General features: G+C 37.9%; 1 protein-coding gene across 8 annotated transcripts in view; it reads left to right on the forward strand.

Annotated features, from left to right (window-relative positions):
- Positions 1-22,441, forward strand: part of LOC119785179 (partitioning defective 3 homolog B-like) — a 293,089-nt gene that overhangs the window by 42,935 nt on the left and 227,713 nt on the right. For 7 of the 8 annotated variants that reach the window (XM_038287640.1, XM_038287641.1, XM_038287642.1 and 4 more), the window contains exons 3-4: positions 8,027-8,180; positions 11,524-11,618. In XM_038287640.1, coding sequence (XP_038143568.1) covers positions 8,027-8,180; positions 11,524-11,618 — 249 coding nt within the window. Of the gene's footprint in view, positions 1-7,563; positions 7,714-8,026; positions 8,181-11,523; positions 11,619-22,441 lie in introns of those variants that run through there. The other variant, XM_038287647.1, reaches the window with a different exon arrangement.

Raw genomic sequence — 22,441 nt, forward strand, 5'->3', positions numbered from 1 at the left:
TTGTAGGACCTCTGGGAGACAAGCGGTTGACCAGAGAAGCTGCTGAGTAGTTTAGAGATGTCGAATGGAGATACTGGGAAAAACAGTAGCAGGGGGTGAAAAAGAAGCCAAAGGAAGAAAGATAATGGTTTGAAGAAGGCAACCGGAGATTAAAAAGAAAAGGCAAAAATGGAAATGATAGGAAGCAACACGGAGCCAGAGGGGAAAAAAACATGGCTAAGCAGGAATATCTGCTGATTAAACACAAAGAGAGCATCTTATAGCCTAATGTAGAAGAGCTCACCTGCCTCAGGGCTCATTCATATTCTCTTTGTGATGTGCAGTACATTTTATGGGCAAAAGACGAGAAGTGTGGAGAGCATTAAAAGTATTATTTCTCAAATTAACTTTAGAGAGTTGCATGCTTCAAACAGCCTCAGATTTTCACATCATAACTTTTGCAATGGATACGCAGCAGTCCTATCAGTGGCTAAGAGGACCTTCCTCAATGTTAGCGTGACATTAAAAGGCCTGAGAGAAAAGACTTGTTGGGCCTCATTTTATTTACAAAAGGAAGATAGTTTAATATCTTGCATAATCAACTTTCATATTTGTTAAGTGGGGTTGATACGCACGTTATATTTTAGAAAATCATTAAAGTTTTTCATTAAAAAGAAAAGGCTGATATTGTCTAATAGAAAACAGAGAGGTGACCTATGGCTTTTGTGAAGTTGGGGGTGCAGTGTCTTTGTTATGTGTTTAAGATGCAGTTTCTGTTGTGTTGTGCTAGGTGGTGCTGTCAGCCTATCCTGCATCACATGTGTGTCTCAGTGTGTGTGTTCCTCTGTGATCAGACTTGATTTCTCTCTTATGAGGAATGGTTGCATCAGGGTAAAAACCTCTGTGGTGTTGGACCCTAAATAAGCATTTGTTATGTTCCTCTCGTTAAATTCAGATTAACAGAATTTATTTATAGCCCTTGTTTTATTTTTCATGATTAGTAACAAGAACAGCTGATATTGCACAGATGGCAGCAAATTAACATATTTGAAAGAAGAAGTTATAATTTGGGGTTTTTCTTTTTTTCTCTGATTCTTAAACTTAAATTAATCTGTGAAAGTTCAACCCTTTGCTCACACAGCTTTAATATCCCTGCCTCTTCGGCCAAGGGTTGTCATGTGCAGCCGTGATGTTAAATCTATGGTGATGAAGTGGTCACTGCCAAGGATATTGCTGACTCTCTAAGATGCCAAAGCATTCAAGCACACACATACACAGACACCCTCCTGAATGCCATAGATTTTTTTACGGTAAGTGGTCCTGAGTGGAAATCAAAGGTCAGCGGTGTACAGATAGCTTAAGCATATTTAATTAAAGGTTGTTTAGTCGGTGTGGGTTCGTGTGTACGTGTGAGAGAGCGATTATGCGCTGCCGTTGAGCTCAGTGAATGGATCCGTTTGTAGCATTTTATTGATCCACACTCAACTAATCAATCAAGCCATAATCGACCTGAATATAAAACATTTCATGGGAAAAAAGATGGTAATGTAAGCGTGTGTATTTGAATCCCTAACTGGTACCAGTTTATTTACAACCTTATACTCCTCTCTGGTTTAGATTTAACAATAGACACCAATGCCCTCGATACATATGTGGATAAAGGAGATGGCGTCTTGTATTATGTTGGGAAGGCTGACTTGCTGTAAATAACCAGGGGGAAGGCTGGAGAGTTTCATACTGTATGGAATTCATTTATAGAGTTTTTAAACGTCAAAGTGGTCAAACAACTCAAAACAGCTGCATTATTATGTGTTAGTTTGTGTTTTATTAAGTTTTATTTAATTTGTTAAGTGTGTGAAGTATGTGAATGTTTTGTGGAAATAGCGACTTTAGTAGTAAAAAAATAAGTATATATATATATATATATATATATATATATATATAACAAACTAACTGTTTTTGACTATTTAAAAAAAAGCTTAAAGAAGCTAAAGGGAAGACAATACAAATTTTTGAAATAGGTTCTCACAAAGCGAATATTTATATTTTTTTTTTTGGTTTCCCTGTTTTGCCAATATGGATCTTTGATTAGATGTCTGTGCTGCCATAAGGTTCAGCTTGATAATTTTATATGACACTTTATTGAAAATTATTTAGGGAGTAAAATCTTATACAACAGACACAGAGACGGACAGGGAGGTGAAAAAAAGAGGGTATAAGAACTAAGGGCAGAGAGAAAGAGATAGAGACAGGAATGAGTGCATGAAAAAAGATATACAACAAAACAGCAAAAATAGACAAGACAGAAGATATACGGTAACTCCTAGAAGTCTGCTTCCACACCTGTATGAAATGAGAGGAACAGAAAACAGGGAACATAACAACAGCAAAAACAAGACAACAGACAACCAAAGCAAATATTAAAAAAAACTTAAAGTACAGTGGGTATCCCTTAGATATCCATGTGTGTTGAAGGCAAAACCTATGGTAATTACACAATATTATTCAGTGTGGTATATATCTTAGTTATATGTAGCTCAGTATTTATTATTAGTGTGCATCTCTGAAAACGTGGCCAAACATCCATGTATGGGCGTGCTCATGTATAAAAGATTTACAAAGCTTTTTCAGAAGGAAAATATGTCTAATAGCAGGTTTGGGTGGCCCCAGACTCACCCTACAGGGTCCAGATATCCAGTGGCCACCCAGATCACTGGGACACTGGAGACATAAGGATGGTCACACCTAGGGATGGGGATCGAAACCCAGTTCCATCAAGGACCCGGTTCCACTTTTTTCAAAACCCGAAAATCAATAACGTTTGGGCTTATCGATACCACTATCGAGTCTGGTCGTTTTTTTTTTTTCTCCCGGAGGTTCTGTAACATAATTGTGTGTCCCTCGAGTCGTGTCACAGCATTTAAATCTAATAAATCCAATCACTGCAGCATGTCCACCAATGTTTTGGAATGAAATTGTAAGCAAACAGATATTAAAAGTAAAACAAGTGAAGTCTGGCACTTAACTTTGCTCGCGACTCGAGAATGGCTGAACGGAAAAGACTCCTCCTTCTCCGGCTGCTGCCGCCGCACCATCATCATCCACTCAGAGTACCACTGGTCAGCGCGCACACAGACTTTGTAGCTTGTCCGGTCAGTTAAAAATAGTAATTGTGAAATCCGTCTTGTAATCGGAAGCATACAAGCTAGTTAGCTTGAAAAGTAAATAAAGTTTCAGACGTGCTGCGTGATGATGTGTTAAGATTGGCTCAGTAAAATGACAATTAGGTTATCATGATGCGTTCAAGTGTAACGTAAAGAAAACGGGAAATTTAGTTTTTGGCGAGAAACATGAGTAATACAGTTGTATATTGCTCTATATATAATTAAACTACTGATGCCAACATTTATTAAAAATTACATTTAATTTAAAATACAATTATTTATTTGTTAAATATTTTCTTAATCACTAAAAACATGATGAAAAGTGACAGTAGACAATACATTAACCAACAATTGTGAAAATATATTCTAGTTAGTTTTATGTCATTTCGAAGTGGCCTATTACATTAGCCATGTTAAATGAAGGCTAGAAACCTTTTTGTTATGCTCACTTGTTAAGCAATAAAAGCAATACCAGTTCTGTTAAAAAAATTTAGTTTTTTTCGTCTTTCCACCAAATAACAGAAAAGTATCGATAGTGGTATCGATAAAGACTCGGATCGATAAGGAGTATCGATAAAGGTATCGATGTGAATAAATATTAACGATCCCCATCCCTAGTCACACCCTCCAGAGAAGGACAGATGAGAGGACCCAGAGCCCAAACCCCAAGGAGCCCAGTTCCTTAGCAGCGATAGGTATGATCTGTAACCATCAAAAATGAAAATGGAATAGAAACACTACAGAAATTCATTTCAAGTGTGACAAAAAGGAGTAGACAGAGGACACAAGACTAAATACATGAAAAGAACAAACTTGAAAAGTTAAGCTGTCCAACAGAAGAGGAAAAAGGACATCTTAGGAAAACTAATGTAAAGTTGTTTAAAAAAAAAAAGACATTCAGTCAAAAAAAGTTAAAAGAGAGAAAAAGTATTAGTATTGATCAAAAGTGTTAAAAATGTCATTAACACATATTTAATGGATTAGGAATATGCAAATCATTCTGGATCAGATCTAGCCTGGCCAGTCAGACTGGCTTTCATAGGGGAATAAGTCAGTCGGGTTAGGCTTAACACTCTCTTGTCTAAAACCAACTGAGCCAATCACAGTATGGGAGGAGGGCTCACATTGAGAAAGCAGTTTTCTATAATCATACAGTAACTGTCACTATTGCAGCTGCAATGGAGCTGTGTTTTGGTTGTTGTTCATTACGTCCCAAAAGAACTGTATATATCTAGAATTACAACGCCTTTGTGTCACATCTGCAGTTATCTGATGGTTGCTGCTAACTTTGTTAGTTATCAGGATCTACCTACAGGTTTCCAAATTGACATGTTGTGTAAACAGCATAGATCAGATCAAGGACTACTGACGCAAGTAGCAGGTTAAAAAACATTTAGGTTGGCAGCAGCAATGATTATAAAGTCTAGAAGCAGCTTGGAGGAGGGATCTGAACAAACGCTACTTTGTGGCTCTAGGATGCAAAAGTTGTCAAATGAGCTCTCAAGCTCTAGATTGTAATAACATGACAGTGCTGTAAATGTTCTTACTGTCCTTCTTTCCCCAATCATTAATTCAACACTTTTTTAGTAGTACCCCCTATATGCCTTGAAACACACAAATAGCATGTCTGATAGCCTCCCCTGAGTTGATAGAAGCATTTCTGCATTAACTTGTCAGTAGCATGAATAAAGTAAAGCTTGTGATTTGTCAGAAGGCTGAGACTGAAAAAAGGAGGAAAATAATAACAGAATTTCAGAGCTCTTCATTTTTAGTCTCCACCAGTGTTGACAGATTTGCTGAGAGTGCAGTCACATTTTCTTTAAAATGACTTATGGTTACAAATGCTAGTGAAAATAAAATTGATACCACAACACCATTGTATACTCTGTCAGCCTATGTCTGTTCTAACAAATACTTTTCTTTTCTGTCATCTTTCTGAATGCTCACCCAGCAGCACAAGTGATTGTTTTCTCTTATTGTGATTTACCTCAGTTAGGGGTGGTGTTACTTTAAAGCGCTTCTCCCCTTGAAGAGGTTAAGGTTAGAGAAAAGCCTAACATATCCTTTTTGTGAGGTAACACCATCAAATGCACTGTGACATTATCTGCAACCCTCACGGATGATGTCACACTACTTTATCACCTGGTAATGAAAGTGTGAGCTTTCAGGCAGACATAGGTCCATTAGTTGTTGGTCAGATGAGCGCATTTGATCTAGCTTTCATATATCCCAGTGACCTGAACCAGTTTATGAGCGCATTACAGATAAATCTACTTTTATTGTACAAGAAGAGCATTACATTCACTGTATGTTTTAGCTTAAAACCGTAAGATAAGCTACTATAAAGATCTTCAAAGTTCTTTTTTTTTCTTTTTCAATGTGCTGTATTTTAGAGAGATAGAACGGACAGCATGTCACTTTTGATTTTGGAGAAAATGGGCACATCGTCGCTCCAGCTCTTGACACAGTGACACTCAGACAATCTTTTTTACTTTTAGGCTAGTGTTTTTTGCTCTTAGTGTCTGACATTGCAGAGGGGTTTACAGTACAGCCTATCTTTCACTCTCCCTCGTTATTGTCATTATAATTCTCTCTCTCCTTGTCCCTCACGCCTTCTTTTATCATTTCTTTCTCTTTTCTCGCTTTGACTTTTTTGCGGTGTTACCTTTTTGTCTGTCAGAATAATCTTCCTCCCATGCTGAAGTTGCATTGTCACTTTGTGTGGCAGGTCTTTGAATCCTGTGCAGCTGAACAAAGGCAGAGCTCTGCCCCATCTCATCTGATTGTCTACCCTTTCTTATCATCACTGCCTTATTACAGACTTGATAGTGAGCTTTTAGATTTTCCTGCACATTTCTCATACATTTATTCTTTTATGTGATCTACAACAGAAGTCCCCTTCCGTTCTTTAATGCCATTTATAAAATATATATTCATTTAACTGGTTAAAAATTTTATTTTTATAAAGTAAATCCCTTAATATCCACTGGAATATCTCTTTTGTGGTTCATCTTTGCACATCTAAAAAAGTTTTTTTTTCTTTTATCTAATTATTATTTAGAAAGTAGCTCATTCTCAGCCAGATTGGATTTTGCTGCATTTTCTTAAGTGAATTTAAGTTTGGTTTGTTTTAACACCGGAACATTATTTGCTTTCCTCAAATCCATTGTAGCTCTCTGGCTGTTCAGAGGGATTTTCTAGTCTAAAGAGGAGACCTCCCACCAGTCCAGTATTTTGCAAACTCTTAACAGGTTCCCTTCAGTATTGGTCAGTATTCTGTAAAAATCTTGCTGTTCAATTATTTATCGATTAATCAAAAATGTAATGGACAAATTAATTGATCAGCAAAACAATAATTTTTGCAGCCCTGCTATCAAGCCCTCAGAAAACCGCTTTGTTTTTACTAAAACAAAAGAAGCACACTCTGTTTATTAATTAGGTAACTTAACTTAGCACTATCTTAATAATGGAGATGAATAACGTATGTAAACAACACTTTAACATTTGAATGTTTAAAAATCATTTATGTCTAGTATTTGAGCTTGTTAATAACTATATTATGTTTATGGATTAATAGTCTTCCTTTGTGCCCTTTATTTGTTCTGCTTTTTAATGCCTGTTCCTCTGAAAAAAGTAAAACTCTTCACCATTTTCACTGAAGTCATAAAAGGGAGGATGGGGTTAACTCATCCTTATCAATAGAAATCATTTTAGTTGCTTAACAGAAGAAAGAGTTCATGTTCCAATACTGTCTCTGACAGATGTTTGTGAATGAAGCAAGAAAAGAGCAGGGAGGGAATAAAATCGAGTATTTACAAAAGAAAAACTGGTTTTCGAGATTGAAAGGTGATCTGTAAGAAATGTGGGTTTAAAGAAAGAAAAAAAGACTCAGAAAGTCAGAGGCGGTCTGTTATAAAAGGAGACATGGAAGAGCACAATGCGATGAATCTGTGTTAGACAGATGGAAGTGGGGTGGGTGACAGAACATGGATGTGTGAGAATCTGAGAGAATAACTGGTGAGATATGGATGAGAACATGGCAGGAAAGGTGCGAGATTGTGTAACTCGATACTATTCTACTCTGTGCCTCATGAGGCTGTGCTGAACTGAAAGGACGCATATAGTGACTTAATCAATACAAGTTGAAGATTGTAGAAGCTGAGGATGATTGGAGCCCAAAAACCAGAGACAGCATCAATGTGAAACAATATTTCCAAACATCTTGGTGCAGCCAGAAACCTCTCTCTTTATCCTTGGTCACTACATGGCTGGGCAGCATACACAAATGTGGCTTTACGAGCGCACACATGCCCAGACAGTTCTATTCAGCAATTGTATGGAGGCCCCTCGAACATTGTGGTGACAACCGCTGCAAAGTCGGGCTTAATAGAAACTCACTGCAGTCCTCAATAGAAAGGGAATCCCTACATAACACGGTCAAGAGCCTGCAGGTTCAAAACATGCTAAGCAGACATCATTTGAGCGAGTAGCTAGTGAGGACCAGGTGGACAATTTTATCACAATAATGCTGGGCTCCTTAGATGTCCTCTATAGCGTCCTCATCCAGAAGGTAACGCTGAAGATGTGTGGACACTCACCTCCTTAACCATTTTTATGCTCTTTAGAATCAGAAGGCTTTTTAATTTACGTCAGGGTTAAAGGTATAGAAATAGCTGAAGTGTTTCACTACAGATGAAAATATCTTATTCTGGGAGCATGTTTTCCATGAACTCATGTTCCCACTGGTTTTAAATTCAGAGTTGCAATGTAGGAAGTGTTTAGACAACATATATGAAAATAGAGTTGTGAGCTATTTTGTGAGAGATTCATGATAAGGCTGTCTTATAATGAAATAAAATGCTGTTTTATGTATGTTTTTACAGCTGATGGCGGTATACGAGGAGCAGGAAGCCCAGCAGAGGGGTGTGACTGACTCGAGCCTGACCCCGAGTCCTGACCTGCACCAGGCGGAGCCCTCTGTTTTCCAACCAGTCACAGGAGGAGAGATTGAAGTCAATTCTTCAGCACTCAAATCTAGTAAGTTTGTCTCTAGTTTTCGATATTTATGTTTGTGTTGTCTTGTTATGTGTTTTTTTTATTGCAAGTATATTAAACAAATAAAGTGTCTAGGATAGTTATCCTGCGATGGACTGGCGACCTGTCCAGGGTGTACCCCGCCTCTCGCCCATTGAATGCTGGAGATAGGCACCAGCACCCCTCGCGACCCCACTCAGGACAAGCGTGTCATATAATATATGGATGGATTGATAGTTATCAACATTTCATTGCTTCTGGTCTAGCTTTTCAAGAGATCGGAGTCTACCATTCGTTATATCTCAACATTAAGAGTAAATGTTGTTATGCCAACTTCTTGCAGCTAAAGGCAGAAATTTCCTAAATCTTGTATTAAAGGAGTTTTATAAACATCGTAGAAACTAATTATCATAAGTCTTTACAGCCATCTGTTTAGGGCACTCTTGGAAGTTTTTTAATTCTTTCACTGATTTATATTGATCTCAAAAGTCTACTCTATCATTCCAAATTAGGTAATATGTCATGAAATTGGTTTTGGCCATACCTTCCAGCACTATTTGCAATCAGATGAGATGGTATTGAAAAAAAGAAAATCCAATTGTAAAAAAATGCCATAGATATTTTTAAGTAAGAAAAAAAAACTATAAAATGTTAAAAAATAAGGGTAAAACAAAAATATAACAATAAATCTTTTTTATTTAGGAGTAATAAAAAAAAAACTTAGAATATAAATTCTTGTGATCTCATATGTTAATCCTTTCGTAATCACTTTTTTTAAGAACAACCGTTTGATTTCTGTCATGTTCCTCTGATCATGGGTGCTTCCTGCAATTCTTCAAAATGAATGGAAATATGCTGCTAATTTGAATTCAAACAGTTCCATTGTTTTCAACTCATACTGTAGGTCCATTTGACTGATTATGTTAATGCAAAAATAAAACAACAAAAGCTTTTGTAAAATGTGTTCAACTATCTTCAGTTTGTTTTGCCTTTATTTAGAATATGAATACAGCAAAAAATGCAAATATTTTAGTTGCTTTTCAAAGGCTGCTAGGTTAGTTTTAGAGCCTTTTTCCTATACAGTGTAATACTGTTAAACTGTGATTTCCAAGGCAGCCAAAGGTCAAGATTTGATGGGTGGGACAGTAATGAAGGCAAGATAGCAGAGGCCAGGAGGTTGGAAGCAGTGGCATTGAAATGCGGGCCAAAGAGAGTTAGACGAGGATAGGAAGACAGGAAGTGCGTGTGTTCTGTCAGGCGTTAGACCAAAAACTGGTGTTTATGTCTGCTCTGTGTTACCTGGACCAGACCTTTCTGCATGACCTTTATTCTCTCACTCCGTCTGTCTCTCTACTGTTTTCTCCATATCTTTTTTCATAGTTCTCTGTCCTATTTCAAGTCAAGCGCTTGTTCACTGGTGTTACTGTATGTGCTTGTGAGAGTGCTGGAAAGTGTCACTCTCATGTGGACAAATGTAACTTTAGTTTAATAGAGGAAACCACATTTATCAGGGACTGTGTGTCCTTACAGCCAGCCAAAGCAGATTATTTCACCTCATTATTATTATAAAGTTACTTTTTATCTATGTTGATAAATAATTATTTACCTTTAGTTTAGATTAAAGATCTAGTGTTTATGGAAAAAGACTGAATGGTCACATTTATATGAGCCTTAATGTTTTTAAACTGAATAAGGGTTTAAGTGTTTAATACTGATGACAACCTTCCTAACTCACAAGAGGGGTTTTGGTTGGATTGTTCAGACGGGAAGTTTAGTCTGTTTCAGTACAATCACCCATCAGCAAAGATGTGGGGTGATATGTATCTGTAACAGAACCCTGGAGTCTGTCACAGTGTTAGTGTAAGGAAGGTCATAGAAAGGCCTCTTTAACTGTCTGTTGTTTGGACTTTCAGTCCCAGTTGGCTCTTTCTATCCATCTTCAACAGCTTGTTAGATGCTCCTCATAATTTCTCTTTCTGACAGTCAAATATTGTCTTTTTAAATCTCATTATTAATTTTCATTCCCGTCTTACTCTAAATTTTATACTTCTCACTAAATGTCTGGACATTTCTTGCCCAGAACTGTTTTTATTTTTTCTTTTATTTAAGGCTTGCAGTTTTTATTTATCTTCCTTTTGTCCAAGTTCTCTAAAGTTGTTTTTTTTCCTGATTTAGTTGGCAGCTCTAAATGAAGTCATGTCTTTCAACAGTAGATGCTGATACATAGAAAATCTGCATCTCTTTTAGGGGAATTAGGGGCAGGAGAATTGAAGAAAGTCATCTTAAAAACAATTCCTGAAACAAATGTTCTAATTTTTGCCTATCATTGTCCATCATACCATCTTCCTGTAATTGTCTTTCTATGCCGAGATGAATCGATTAAAGGTTTGATGTAATCCATATCCCCCAGTAGTTCTTAGGAGCACCAAGGGTCCATTTGTCACGATCAATATATGACCCTACAAATATCATTTGGTATGTCTTCAGAGTACTTTAACCATATAGAGTCCCCTCCACCCTCACTGCCACCTTTGCCATTCTATTCCCAGTTGAGCTATAGGCGAGTACATGACAGTGTTCCTAACGTATACCTATAGATTGATGCTCCCTTTAAGGGGGGGATGGCGGGTTCTCAGAGTGTACCACACGTATCATAATAAAACCCACAGCATATTAAATCTTATTTATTTGCTTAGCTTTCTGCAGTGTTGACTTTCCTCTCATTTTCCCTCTTCCCCCAAGTCCCATCAGCAGCACAAGCAGCAGCGTGGTGTGTTCCATTTATCAGTTTATGGTAAATGATGATTTTATGCAGAGGGCCGATGAGATGTGAAGAAAAGAGCCATTATCATCTGTTACCTACTTGCGCACACAAATCTACAAATCAGCCACTTATTGGCCATTTGGAGGCATGAACAACAGTGTGTTTGCCGATGGGATGTGAGGAGATAATACATTAACTTCTCACACTTCCCGCAAATTGTCACCTCTGCAGAATCAGCTGTCAGAACATTCGGTGTGAGACTGTGGGAGCAGTATGTTACTTATACATGAGGACATACATATACAAATTTAGAAGCCTGTTAGGTTGATCTAACTGCTGTAGTTAGAAAGAGGTTAAGAAAGGAAAAAAAATTATCTATACTTTCTTTTTTTTTGAACTCGTGGAACATTCCTCTAAATAATTCAGTAATTACCAAGTAAAATATGTTAGATGTTCTATAATATACTTTTTTCTATTTACTTTCTATGTACCTAGTTTAATAAAGTAACTTTTAATATACAAGTTTTGCCCTGAAATACAAACGAATAATTTGCCTCGCAATTTTTTGCTTTTGTTTTTCAGACACACCCCTTCTGGTGAGGAGTAGCAGTGACTCAGCCCTCAGCCCGCAATCAACAGATACCGAGCCCTCCTACAGCGAGGATAGCAGCAACATGGTAAGACGGTGAAGCTGTTGTAATAAAACGGAAAATATCAATGAACATAAAACTCTCTACATGCTTCACATTAAATTAGAATTGTTCATAAATAAGAACCCCTGCAGCCATGTTGGGGTGTCTAATTAACTCCAACAAATGTTCAATTATTTGCATATGAATGCACAAAAATAGGCGATAAATGTTTTGTTTGGTATATAATGCATAATAAAATCGGCTATAAGAAGGAGTCGTTTTATACTGTATAACAAGGCACTAAATAACTTCAATGGCTCCAATAAAGCCTTAGTACTTCCAACAATCACAGATCTAAAAAGTCATCCATTTTTCCTAAAGCTTCTGAGATAATCTTTGATATTTACCTTTACGCATTTTCGCAGAATGCTTTTTTTTTTTCTTTTATTACTATATAGTAGTTCTGACAGTTGTTTAAAGGATTAGGTGGGTTTTTCAAAATGTATTTTCTTGAAGTTCTTATCAGCACTAGCTCTCTCGCCTGTCGTAAATGGATGTGGTTTGCAGCCTCTTTCTAGCAATTAAAAAATATTCTTTGTGTGATAGTAATTTAATATTTAGTCAGAGGTTGAGTGTTTTCAGTTTATTTTAACCATATAAACCAACAAACAGGCTCCCCTAACCACACTGCTAAAAAAAAGGGAACATGTAAACAACACAATTTAATTTCAATTAAATCTTCTGTGAAAAACTTTCCATTTAGGATGTAACATTGATTGACAACCAATTTCACATGCTCTTGTGCAAATGGAGTAGACAACAGGTGGATATGATGATTAGACACACCTAATGAAGGAGTGGTTCTGCATATAGGGACCACAGAACACCTGCTTGTGCTTTCTGGCTGATGTTTTGGTAACTTTTGAATGTTAGTTGTGCTGTGACACTAATGGTAGCATGAGAAGGACTCTACAACCCACATCAATGTGAGCTGTAGCAGGAAGGTTTGCTGTCTGTCAAATATGGATGTGTCTGCACTAACGGTTAGAAACTGACTCCATGAGGATGGTATGAGGGCCCATCGTTCACAGATGGGGGTCGTGCTCACAACCCAACACTGTTCAGGACGATTGAGATTTGCCAGAGAACACCAGGATTGGCCAATTATCCACCCGGTGCTGTTCACAGAGGAATGCAGGTTCACGCTGAGCACGTTACAGACGTGACAGAGTCTGGTGACACCGTGGAGAGCGATCAGCTGCCTGCAACATCCTTCAGCCTGACCAGTGTGGCAGTGGCTCAGTAATGGTGTCGGATGGCATTTCTTTGGAGGGCTGCACAGTCCTTGCCAAAAGGAGTACGGCTGCCATTAGGAACCGAGAGATCCTCAGACTCCAACCTGAATCAGGTTGAGCACATCTGGGACATCTTATCTTGAACCGTTCACCAACGTCACGTTGCACCCCAGACTGTCAAGGAGTTCCCAACTCATCAGGAGCATGCCTATACGCTGTAGGGCGATCATACAAGCCTCATTTTGAGCTGTTTTAAGGACATTACATCAAAGTTGCATCAGCCAGTAATTTGGTGTGTGACTACAAATCCAGGCCTCTATTTGGTTAATATATTTGATTTCCATTGATGTTTTTTAGTATGATTAATTTTTTTTTTTGTCAGCACATTCAACTTTGTCCAGAATTAAATATGAAAGAATATTTCATTCATTCAGATCTGGGGTGTATTATTTAATTGTGCCCTTTATTTTTGAGCAGTGTATATTCATTCTTTTTAAGGTTCCTTCAAACTAGATTTTAGTATTATATTTGTCTGTTTTTCAGTTTTTAGAAACCCTTTTTTTAAAATATTGATTTACTTTGATATATAATCATGGTCAGACCGTACTCTCTTCAGTGCTTTTGTAATCTAATACACAGATAGTGATTAAAAATGCTAAGCACATTAAGATTCTCAGGGGGATAAACACTTTGATTTGACCTCTGCCCTTTTACTTTAAAATATTTCACTTCTCACTTGCAAAGTTTTCAGCAGTCCTTTTGTTCAGCTGAGGAAAGTTGTTTTTTGTTGATCAGCTCCATTGGGTATTTATTTATTTCAGTTTAAATAAAGAAAAAGAAGAAACAACTAATCAAAGTCCTATACTGCCATAGATGAAAGCTCTTTCAGCTGTGCTAAACCTTGTTATTGCATTATCAGGTTCTTCTGCAGCCAGAAAAACTTATATCCCCTTAAAACATGTTTTTTTAGTTCTTCACGTTAGTCTCAGTTGTTTTAATTGATGTGACAGCTAACAAGATCCCATATTATCATGAGCATAAGACCACATTATGTCCAAATATATTACAAATAACTATATGAAAATGTGAAATTAGTTTGTATTCACTCCCCTTGCTTTCACACTCTTACATCTATTAAAATCTAAGGAATGTTATTTATCTTGTGTTTGTAATATAACTTTTGAAAAATAAATTAACATAAAAAATCCAAACAGCAAGAATACATTCAGTGTAACCTAGCAGCGTAGTGTAACTACCATGAATTCATTGGTCCAGCCAAACAACAGGATTTTAATTAAAAAGTGGTAAAAAGAAACAGGTCAGTAGTTTGGCCTTTTTGTGCGTCAGTGGGTATACAGTAAGGGGTTAAAAAGAGGAGGTAAATAATGCTGTTGGTTTCCTGTCCTTTCTTCTTCAGACACATTTTGCCACATCAGTCTCCATTAATGAAGATGAATGACTCTCAAGAGTTTCCCCTTCTGACTTTTAAGGCCATCTTTTATTTTCTCAAAGGTCATAGGTCACAGTTGTCTGTTAGCTCAATCTGGTCCCTCCATCCTGCTGCTGATCTCAGTTACATTTCTATGCTAGTGTGTAACAAGATGTCATTCTTTATAATGGCTGATATCTTAAAAAAAAAAAAAAAAAATTTAAAGTTCATGTAGGACTTATTTATTTTCATAACGAAGTACAATTTTACCAAAAACGTTACATTTCTTAGCATGATCTCTAAAAAAACGTTTTTTGTTTAACAGCATTTTACATCACATTCAGATAGTCATTCCTGCTTTAGCTCTCTGAGGAGAGTAGGGAATTAACGTATGGAACAGACTCATAATAAATTTTTTTTAGAACTTTGAGATTGAGTTTATTGATCATAAACATGGTCAAATGTGGTATATGTGGGGGCTGCACAAACTCTGCTGAATTATGTTGAGAGAAAACCGTTTTTTCTGTTGTAATTTGTTTTCAAGTCCAAAATCTCTCAGAAAGTTGGCAGCTCTGATCAAGTTTGGGCATTGAGGAGACTGGTTTACAGGTGCTGGTCATAAAATTAGAATATCATGAAAAAGTAGATTGATTTCAGTAATTCCATTTAAAAAGTGAAACTTGTATATTATATTCATACATTACATACAAACTCATATATTTCAGATGTTTATTTTGTTTAATTTTGATGATTACAAATGACAACAAATGAAAATCTCAAATTCATCATATCAGAAAATTAGAATATTACTGAAGACCAATAAAAACAAAGGATTTATAGAAATGTTGGCCAACTGAAAAGTATGAACATGAAAAGTATGAGCATGTACAGCACTCAGTATTTAGTTGGGCCTCCTTTGGCCTGTATTACTGCAGCAATGCGGCGTGGCATGGAGTCGATCAGTCTGTGGCACTGCTCAGGTGTTATGATAGCCCAGGTTGCTCTAATAGTGGCTTTTAGCTCTTCTGAATTGTTGGGTCTGGTGTATTGCATCTTCTTCTTCACAATACCCCATAGATTTTCTATGGGGTTAAGGTCAGGAGAGTTTGCTGGCCAATTAAGAACAGGGATACCATGGTCCTTCAACCAGGTACTGGTAGCTTTGGCACTGTGTGCAGGTGCCAAGTCCTGTTGGAAAATGAAATCTGCATCTCCAAAAAGTTGGTCAGCTGCAGGAAGCATGAAGTGCTCTAAAACTTCCTGGTATGTGGCTGCGTTGACCCTGGACCTCAGAAAACACAATGGACCAAAACCAGCAGATGACATGGCACCCCAAACCATCACTGACTGTGGAAACTTTACACTGGACTTCAAGCAACGTGGATGAAGTGCCTCTCTTCTTTTCCTCCAGACTCTGGGACCTTGATTTCCAAAGGAAATGCAAAATTTACTTTCATCAGAGAACATGACTTTGGACCACTCACCAGCAGTCCAGTCCTGTTTCTCTTTAGCCCAGGCAAGACGCTTCTGACGCTGTCTGTGGTTCAAGAGTGGCTTGACACAAGGAATGCGACAGCAGAAACCCATGTCTTTCATACGTCTGTGTGTGGTGGTTCTTGAAGCACTCACTCCAGCTGCAGTCCACTCTTTGTGAATCTCCCCCACATTTTTGAATGGGTTTTGTTTCACAATCCTCTCCAGGGTGCGGTTATCTCTCTTGCTTGTACACTTTTTTCGACCACATCTTTTCCTTCCCTTCGCCTCTCTATTAATGTGCTTGGACACTGAGCTCTGTGAACAGCCAGCCTCTTTAGCGATGACCTTTTGTGTCTTGCCCTCCTTGTGCAAGGTGTCGATGGTCGTCTTTTGGACAACTGTCAAGTCAGCAGTCTTCCCCATGATTGTGTAGCCTATAGAACTAGACTGAAAGACCATTTAAAGGCTTTTGCAGGTGGTTTGAGTTAATTAGGTGATTAGAGTGTGGCACCAGGGGCCATCAATTTTGAACCTTTTCACAATATTCTAATTTTCTGATATGATGAATTTGAGATTTTCATTTGTTGTCATTTGTAATCATCAAAATTAAACAAAATAAACATCTGAAATATATGAGTTTGTATGTAATGTATGAATATAATATACAAGTTTCACTTTTTAAATGGAATTACTGAAATCAATCTACTTTTTCATGATATTCTAATTTTATGACCAGCACCTGTATCTCGGTAGCTCTGCTGCTTCAATCAACACCTTTGTTTATAGATGTTGGAGCAGGGCCTGTTTTTCAGTTGTCCTGTTTCTCTTTGAATCCCAGTGGGCCTCGGCAGGTGGCCCCTCACACTGAGCCCGGTTCTGCTGTAGATTTCTTCCAGTCAAAGAGAGTTTTCCTCTCCACTGTTGCAACATGCATGCTTCTTGGTGTGAAGGATTGTTGTCTAATTAATGAGTCTATATTTGTCTGGCAAACTTTCACAGAGGAGCACCTGTGGAACTCCTGCTCTGCCAAAAACCGCTTTTAACCCAGTTCTGTCATGCCATCCTTATCTTAGCCCTCTTGGGAATGTTTTTTTGGGCCCCCTTTCACTCTTAAACTTAGATTTTTCCTCTTTCTTTTTGCACCTCCCCTTGTAGTAGCTTGGATCTGTTTGGTCCTTGACTGGAGCCAAGAATATGGTTGCACGTATGCACAATATCATACGTGGTCTTGTTATGGTAAATACTGAAAATGGTTAAGTTTACAAACAGAGCAAGAACAAGGTGTAAAGCACAGAAATACAATATAATAAGTCAACTGGATACCATAATTTACTTGAAAGCCTTCATATCACTGAACCGTTTCAGGATTCAAAGCCCTTCACTACAGAAAGAACACTTCTGAGAGTTTCAAATGACATATTATTGTCAAGACTCGGAAAAGTTTGTTGTTTTATTGTTTTTGGATTTATCTTCTGCATTTGATACTGTTGATCATATTATTTTAATGCCTTGTCTCAAGCACTGTGTGGGCATTAGGGGTGCAACCCTCAGTCGGTTTCAGTCCCACCTTTCCAGTAATTCTGTGTAAAATCGAACCACTTTGCGTCTTCCATAGCTTATCTTCCACATGGAGTCCCTCAGGGGTCCATTCTAGGCCCCCTTTTATTTTCACTTTACCTACTCCCCCTCGGTTATGTTTTTAGGAAACATGGCATTTCATTTTACTATTATGCTGATGAATTCTAGCTCTATTTCCCGTTTGCATGAAATAAAAAAATCCAGCAACTCACGCATTGCCTCAGTGACATTAAAACATAATTCTGTCTTAACTTCCTTAGTCTAAACGAAAAGACAGAAGTTGTCCTTCCCCAAACATAGATCTTTGTTCGCTGTCAATTAATTTTAGGGACTGTCACAAATCTGGGGATAAAGTTTAAATTGAATCTTAAATGAAAAAAAATAAATAAAACAGCTCAGCAGTATTGTTCATCTAGACCAGGGGTGGGCAGCTCCACTCCTTGAGGGCCCGTTTCCTGCAACATTTAGATTCATCCTTGGTCCAACACACCTGAATCAAATGGTTGAATTACCTCCCCAGTATGCAATCAATTTCTCCAGAGACCTTTTAATTATCTATTTACTTGATTCAGGTGTGTTAAGTCAAGGACATATCTAAAACTTGTAGGAGACAGGCCCTCCAGGACTGGAGTTGCCCACCCCTGATCTAGACTACTGTAATGCCTTGTATGTAGGTAGGGATTAGTCAAGTGTCTCTTGCCCATCTGCAGTTTCTCCAGAACTCTGCTGTTTGCTTGATAACTAACATTTTAAAGTTGATTGATTCATATGCAACCAGAGTTAGCCACTGTAGAAATTCATTAAGTCATAGTTCATGACTTGGTCCCTTTAAGATGCAAGAAAAATTAAACCAAAGCCACCCTCTTTTATGTATTTCCTTCTTGGAGATCAACATGACATGCCCTTACTGCTTTTGTGTTCTGTACAATATAGTAGTTAGGTGCCCATGAAATATAACGTATTTATTTACCTTATATTTCCATGTAATTGGTAGAATAAGGTAACAATTTAAACTCAAGGCTCTGGTTGTTCAGAGGTGTGGTTAGTTTCTCATGATGGTGTTAATATTTATTCCCTATTCATAATTGGACACAGATAATCCCTCAAGTCCACAGTTGAAAATAAAGTTGATGTGTGATTGGAAGATTGAGTGATGAGCCTTCCTCCCTCAAGACTCCTTACAGGACAAACATCCACTCCTAGTAGGCCTGTATTCCCCTTAGAATGATAGGCTTGCTGGGTTCATTGTGTTCAGGGAGTACTGTTTGGGTCTCAGAGGTGGTCAGTGGTCCTCATGTACCTATTGTTGCTCATGGCAACCTGCAGTGTTTGAGAAGTGCAATGTATACACGGCATGACAAACTTATTACCAAAACAAACACATGTGCATACAACAATACATACAACACAAATGTACATTTTCTGTTGCTAGCTTAATACTTAAACTATTTTTTTTAGTAAGACAGACAATTATTTATGTAGCAAGCTTTCCCTTGTATTATTACTTAGTGCTACTATAATTTGGATCTGCAACTTATGTGTAAAACTATATTTTTGAAGAAGTGAAACCTATAAGAAAATAAAAGTTCGGCTTAATTTACAGGCTAATTCACAAAGGGCTCTAAGGCAGGATCTAGATTCTTTTTTGCTGTCTCTGTGGTTTCCAAATGGTTTAAAACACCATAAGGATTTGTAATAAACTGTGACTGCTTCTCTTCTGAGACGCCCGGGCATGCAGCCACACCTCTTATCTGTCGACCTATGTAAACCTGAGGCGGTCTGAGTGATAACAGATAGTCTGTGTGACCAGTTGGTCTGGGGATTTAAGCCCAAAACACACTGGTGCCGAAGCAAATCGGTGCGTCATGCACATCATTTATCACCATTAACACACATTAGACGGCTCACACTGCAATGGAGATCAGGTCACTGGACTTCAGCCAAGGCCACTTTTTTCAGTGGCAGTCATGCTGGGAAGTTGAATGAAACTGATATGGCGTCACTCACTACTGATGCGATTTATCCCTTATAATGAGATACCATTTTCTGTGTAACACTATCGAAGCTCAGTTGCGCTCCATGTCTGTTTGATTTGGTGATGCTAGCTTGATTTTTGAAAGCTTAATTTTTTTGAAGATTTTCACCTGCTTGACTTGTAAGCTATGAATGGCCAGGAGGAGCCCAGATTGGATGCTGTCTCAGCAGGTTTTTGAAAATCTTTTTGTAGCATCTCAAAATGAAAAGACTAAACCCAAATATACCAAAGTCTTTATAGACTAATCAGGACGTAGATGTTAGAGGGTACCTTGTCCCAAACACATCTGTAGGGAAGAACTATTGCCCTGTAGGTTAATGATGGAAATATAGCTTTAAGAAAATTTTAAAGTTTTAAATTTACAGATACGTTTCTGCAGTCCATGAAGACACTTCATGACAGAAGGGCTGAACAACAATTTGTAGTTAAATTATGGATAAAATTCTTAAAATACTTTCCATTTTTAAACTACAGCTGCATCTTAATAACCAGTGAGACCCGTAGACCCTACAGGCTGTTATTTCCAATATCCATCAACAGCAATGCAACAAGCCTTCTGCGAACTCTTCTTATTAACTGAACCCTCTTTTATAACCTTTATCACAAATTTGACATAACCTAAATGACACCAAATTGCTAATGAAGAATTTAATGGCTTCTTGATTTGCATTCCAAGAGCTCCATCTTTGTGTATTTAAACTAACTTTTACTACTAAAGGTTATCAGAAATTGTACAGATTGGTGCATCATTAAAGCTTAAAGAAGGGAATCCTGTCACTATCATTTTCCCATGTTCTGTCAGTCGGGTTGATGATCTTCAGTGTCTCCATCTTTCTGCTATCTTAGCTTTTCACTGTCACACCTGCTGTGCTATAACAACAATAACGGGTCAGTGTAGTGAACCACTGTAAAAGCCCCTGTTGTAAATTAATAAAAAACTTGTTTCGTTATAAAGGTTTTCTATCTTTTCCCTGTCCCACTTCTATTAATCCACATTCATTCATTCATTCATTCATTCATTCATTCATTCATTCATTCATTCATTCATTCATTCATTCATTCATTCATTCATCTATCTTTCTTATCTTAGCCAGTCAGGTTCCTGCAGATGAAATGGCTCCAAGGTAATTGCTCAAATTGACACTTGGCCTTTTTGTGAGAGTGGTAAAGGGAAAGAAAGTACTGTCCGCAATTTTCTCTTTCCTCTCTCTTTTTTTCCTGACTCATTCCTTTACTTTGTTTTTAATCTCTAAATGATTAACCTTACATTCCAAACTATTCTGTGCGTATATATATTTATATATATATTTATGCATCTAGTCATAATTGTACAAAATGCAGAGCAAGCATGCTAACATTTGACATTCTTGCCCTCATAGCATTTTCTGAGAACACTTTGGCTGATTGGTCATTTAGTAATTAGTAATATTACTAATAGTTTCGTTTTTTATCCACTTTGAGCAATTATTGAATTGGACCAAGAATAATAAATGCTTGCAACCCATTTATTATACACGAGCAGTAGTTACTTAACGTAGGATTATTAATCATTGAGTTGAGATGGAAATCCTGCTTTTCTGTCCTCCAGTTTTTGGAAGACTACTAATGCTCACAAGTATTGATTAAGCTGTCAAATGTCGAAAGACTAATGCATTATTTTTTTTCATTGCAATTCCCCTCAGTGTTTTACATAAATCTTTGTTATTTAATATGATTTTACATTGCTTTCTAAAATTATTAGGCCTTTTAATAATTTTTTCATCTATAATTCTTATATAAAATTTGATATAAAAGCATTTAATAAAAATCCTGACTTAGTTTGGTTTGATGCAATTATTGTAAAAAACTTTCATGGTAAAACATTTGAAATGTCCTGTGATGCAATAGTTATGATTGCATCACAAAACATAAGTAGCCAAACTTGAATAACTTTTTTTATTTGTTAATCTACAGCTTTGTCTTAGATTGCTGTGGGGGATTTTTTGGCTTATGCTGCGTTCACACCGGGGGCAGCAAAAGCAGCAAAATCGCGTCTGCTGCTTCATTTTTGCTGCTTGTACCAGTGAATTCTGACGCGCGTCTGATGCAGCTTTGCTGCTCTCGCTGCGCGGTCCAAAAGTGGGTCTGACGCGCGTTGGGCGGAGCTTCACTATCCTTTCTCTGCCTTGCAGCTATATTTGCTGTGATCAGTGGGAATAAAGTAGTTTTAATATGTTTTTAAGTGAGAAAATACACCTGAAAACTTCATCAGTGCAGTCAGTTCATCCAGATTACAATCCTGCCTCCCAATATTATTTCTGTCGGAGCCGCTCAGACCCCCACATACCAGCGGTGCGCCGACAGAAGGAATCCATTCATCAGCAGCCTCTGGTCGGGTCGCCTCCTCGCGGTTTAACACGGCGGCTGGTAGGTGTTTTTCATCTAAATAATCCGATCTGCAGGCATCAGGATAATAAAAGCGAACATATTCTGCCGGCAGATGTATATATTTTAAGTTAATTGTGCGTTAATAAACTGTTTAAGAGGAGTAATCAGAGCGGTCTTTGTCATCAGCGCTGTGTCTCTCTCCCAGCCAGCTCCCAGATCAGCTTCTCTGATTGGTTGACGCGGCGCGTCGAGCAGCAAAAATTAAATTTTTCCATCTCGAGCAGCAGCGCGTTTGCGGCGCGTCGCGCGCGTCAGATGCCAAAACGCGCTTCAGCTGCTCAGACGCGCTGCGCTTGCTGCTCGAAACGCGCCGCGGGACCTTTTGCTGCGCCTTGACGCGCGTCAACCATTGACTTTGCATGTAAACTCGCTGCTTCTGTCGCGCCAGCTGCCCCCGGTGTGAACGCAGCATAACTTCTAATTCCAACGTTGATTCAGTTTGTTAAGGTTTACATTGAAGATTCATTTACAGTTCTGTGAAAAGGTATTTTCTCGCCTCATAGCTTTCTTCATTTTTGCTATTCACTTTTGCGGTCTATCTAAAGCAACCTGACCCTTTGATCAAAAGTAATAAACCTATCAATTGTTCCACATTTAGTGGATTCCTAACCTGACTCCGCCAGATGGA

Source organism: Cyprinodon tularosa, unplaced genomic scaffold (genome assembly GCF_016077235.1).
Source record: "Cyprinodon tularosa strain WSP-4 unplaced genomic scaffold, ASM1607723v1 ctg242, whole genome shotgun sequence".
NCBI lineage: Eukaryota > Metazoa > Chordata > Actinopteri > Cyprinodontiformes > Cyprinodontidae > Cyprinodon > Cyprinodon tularosa.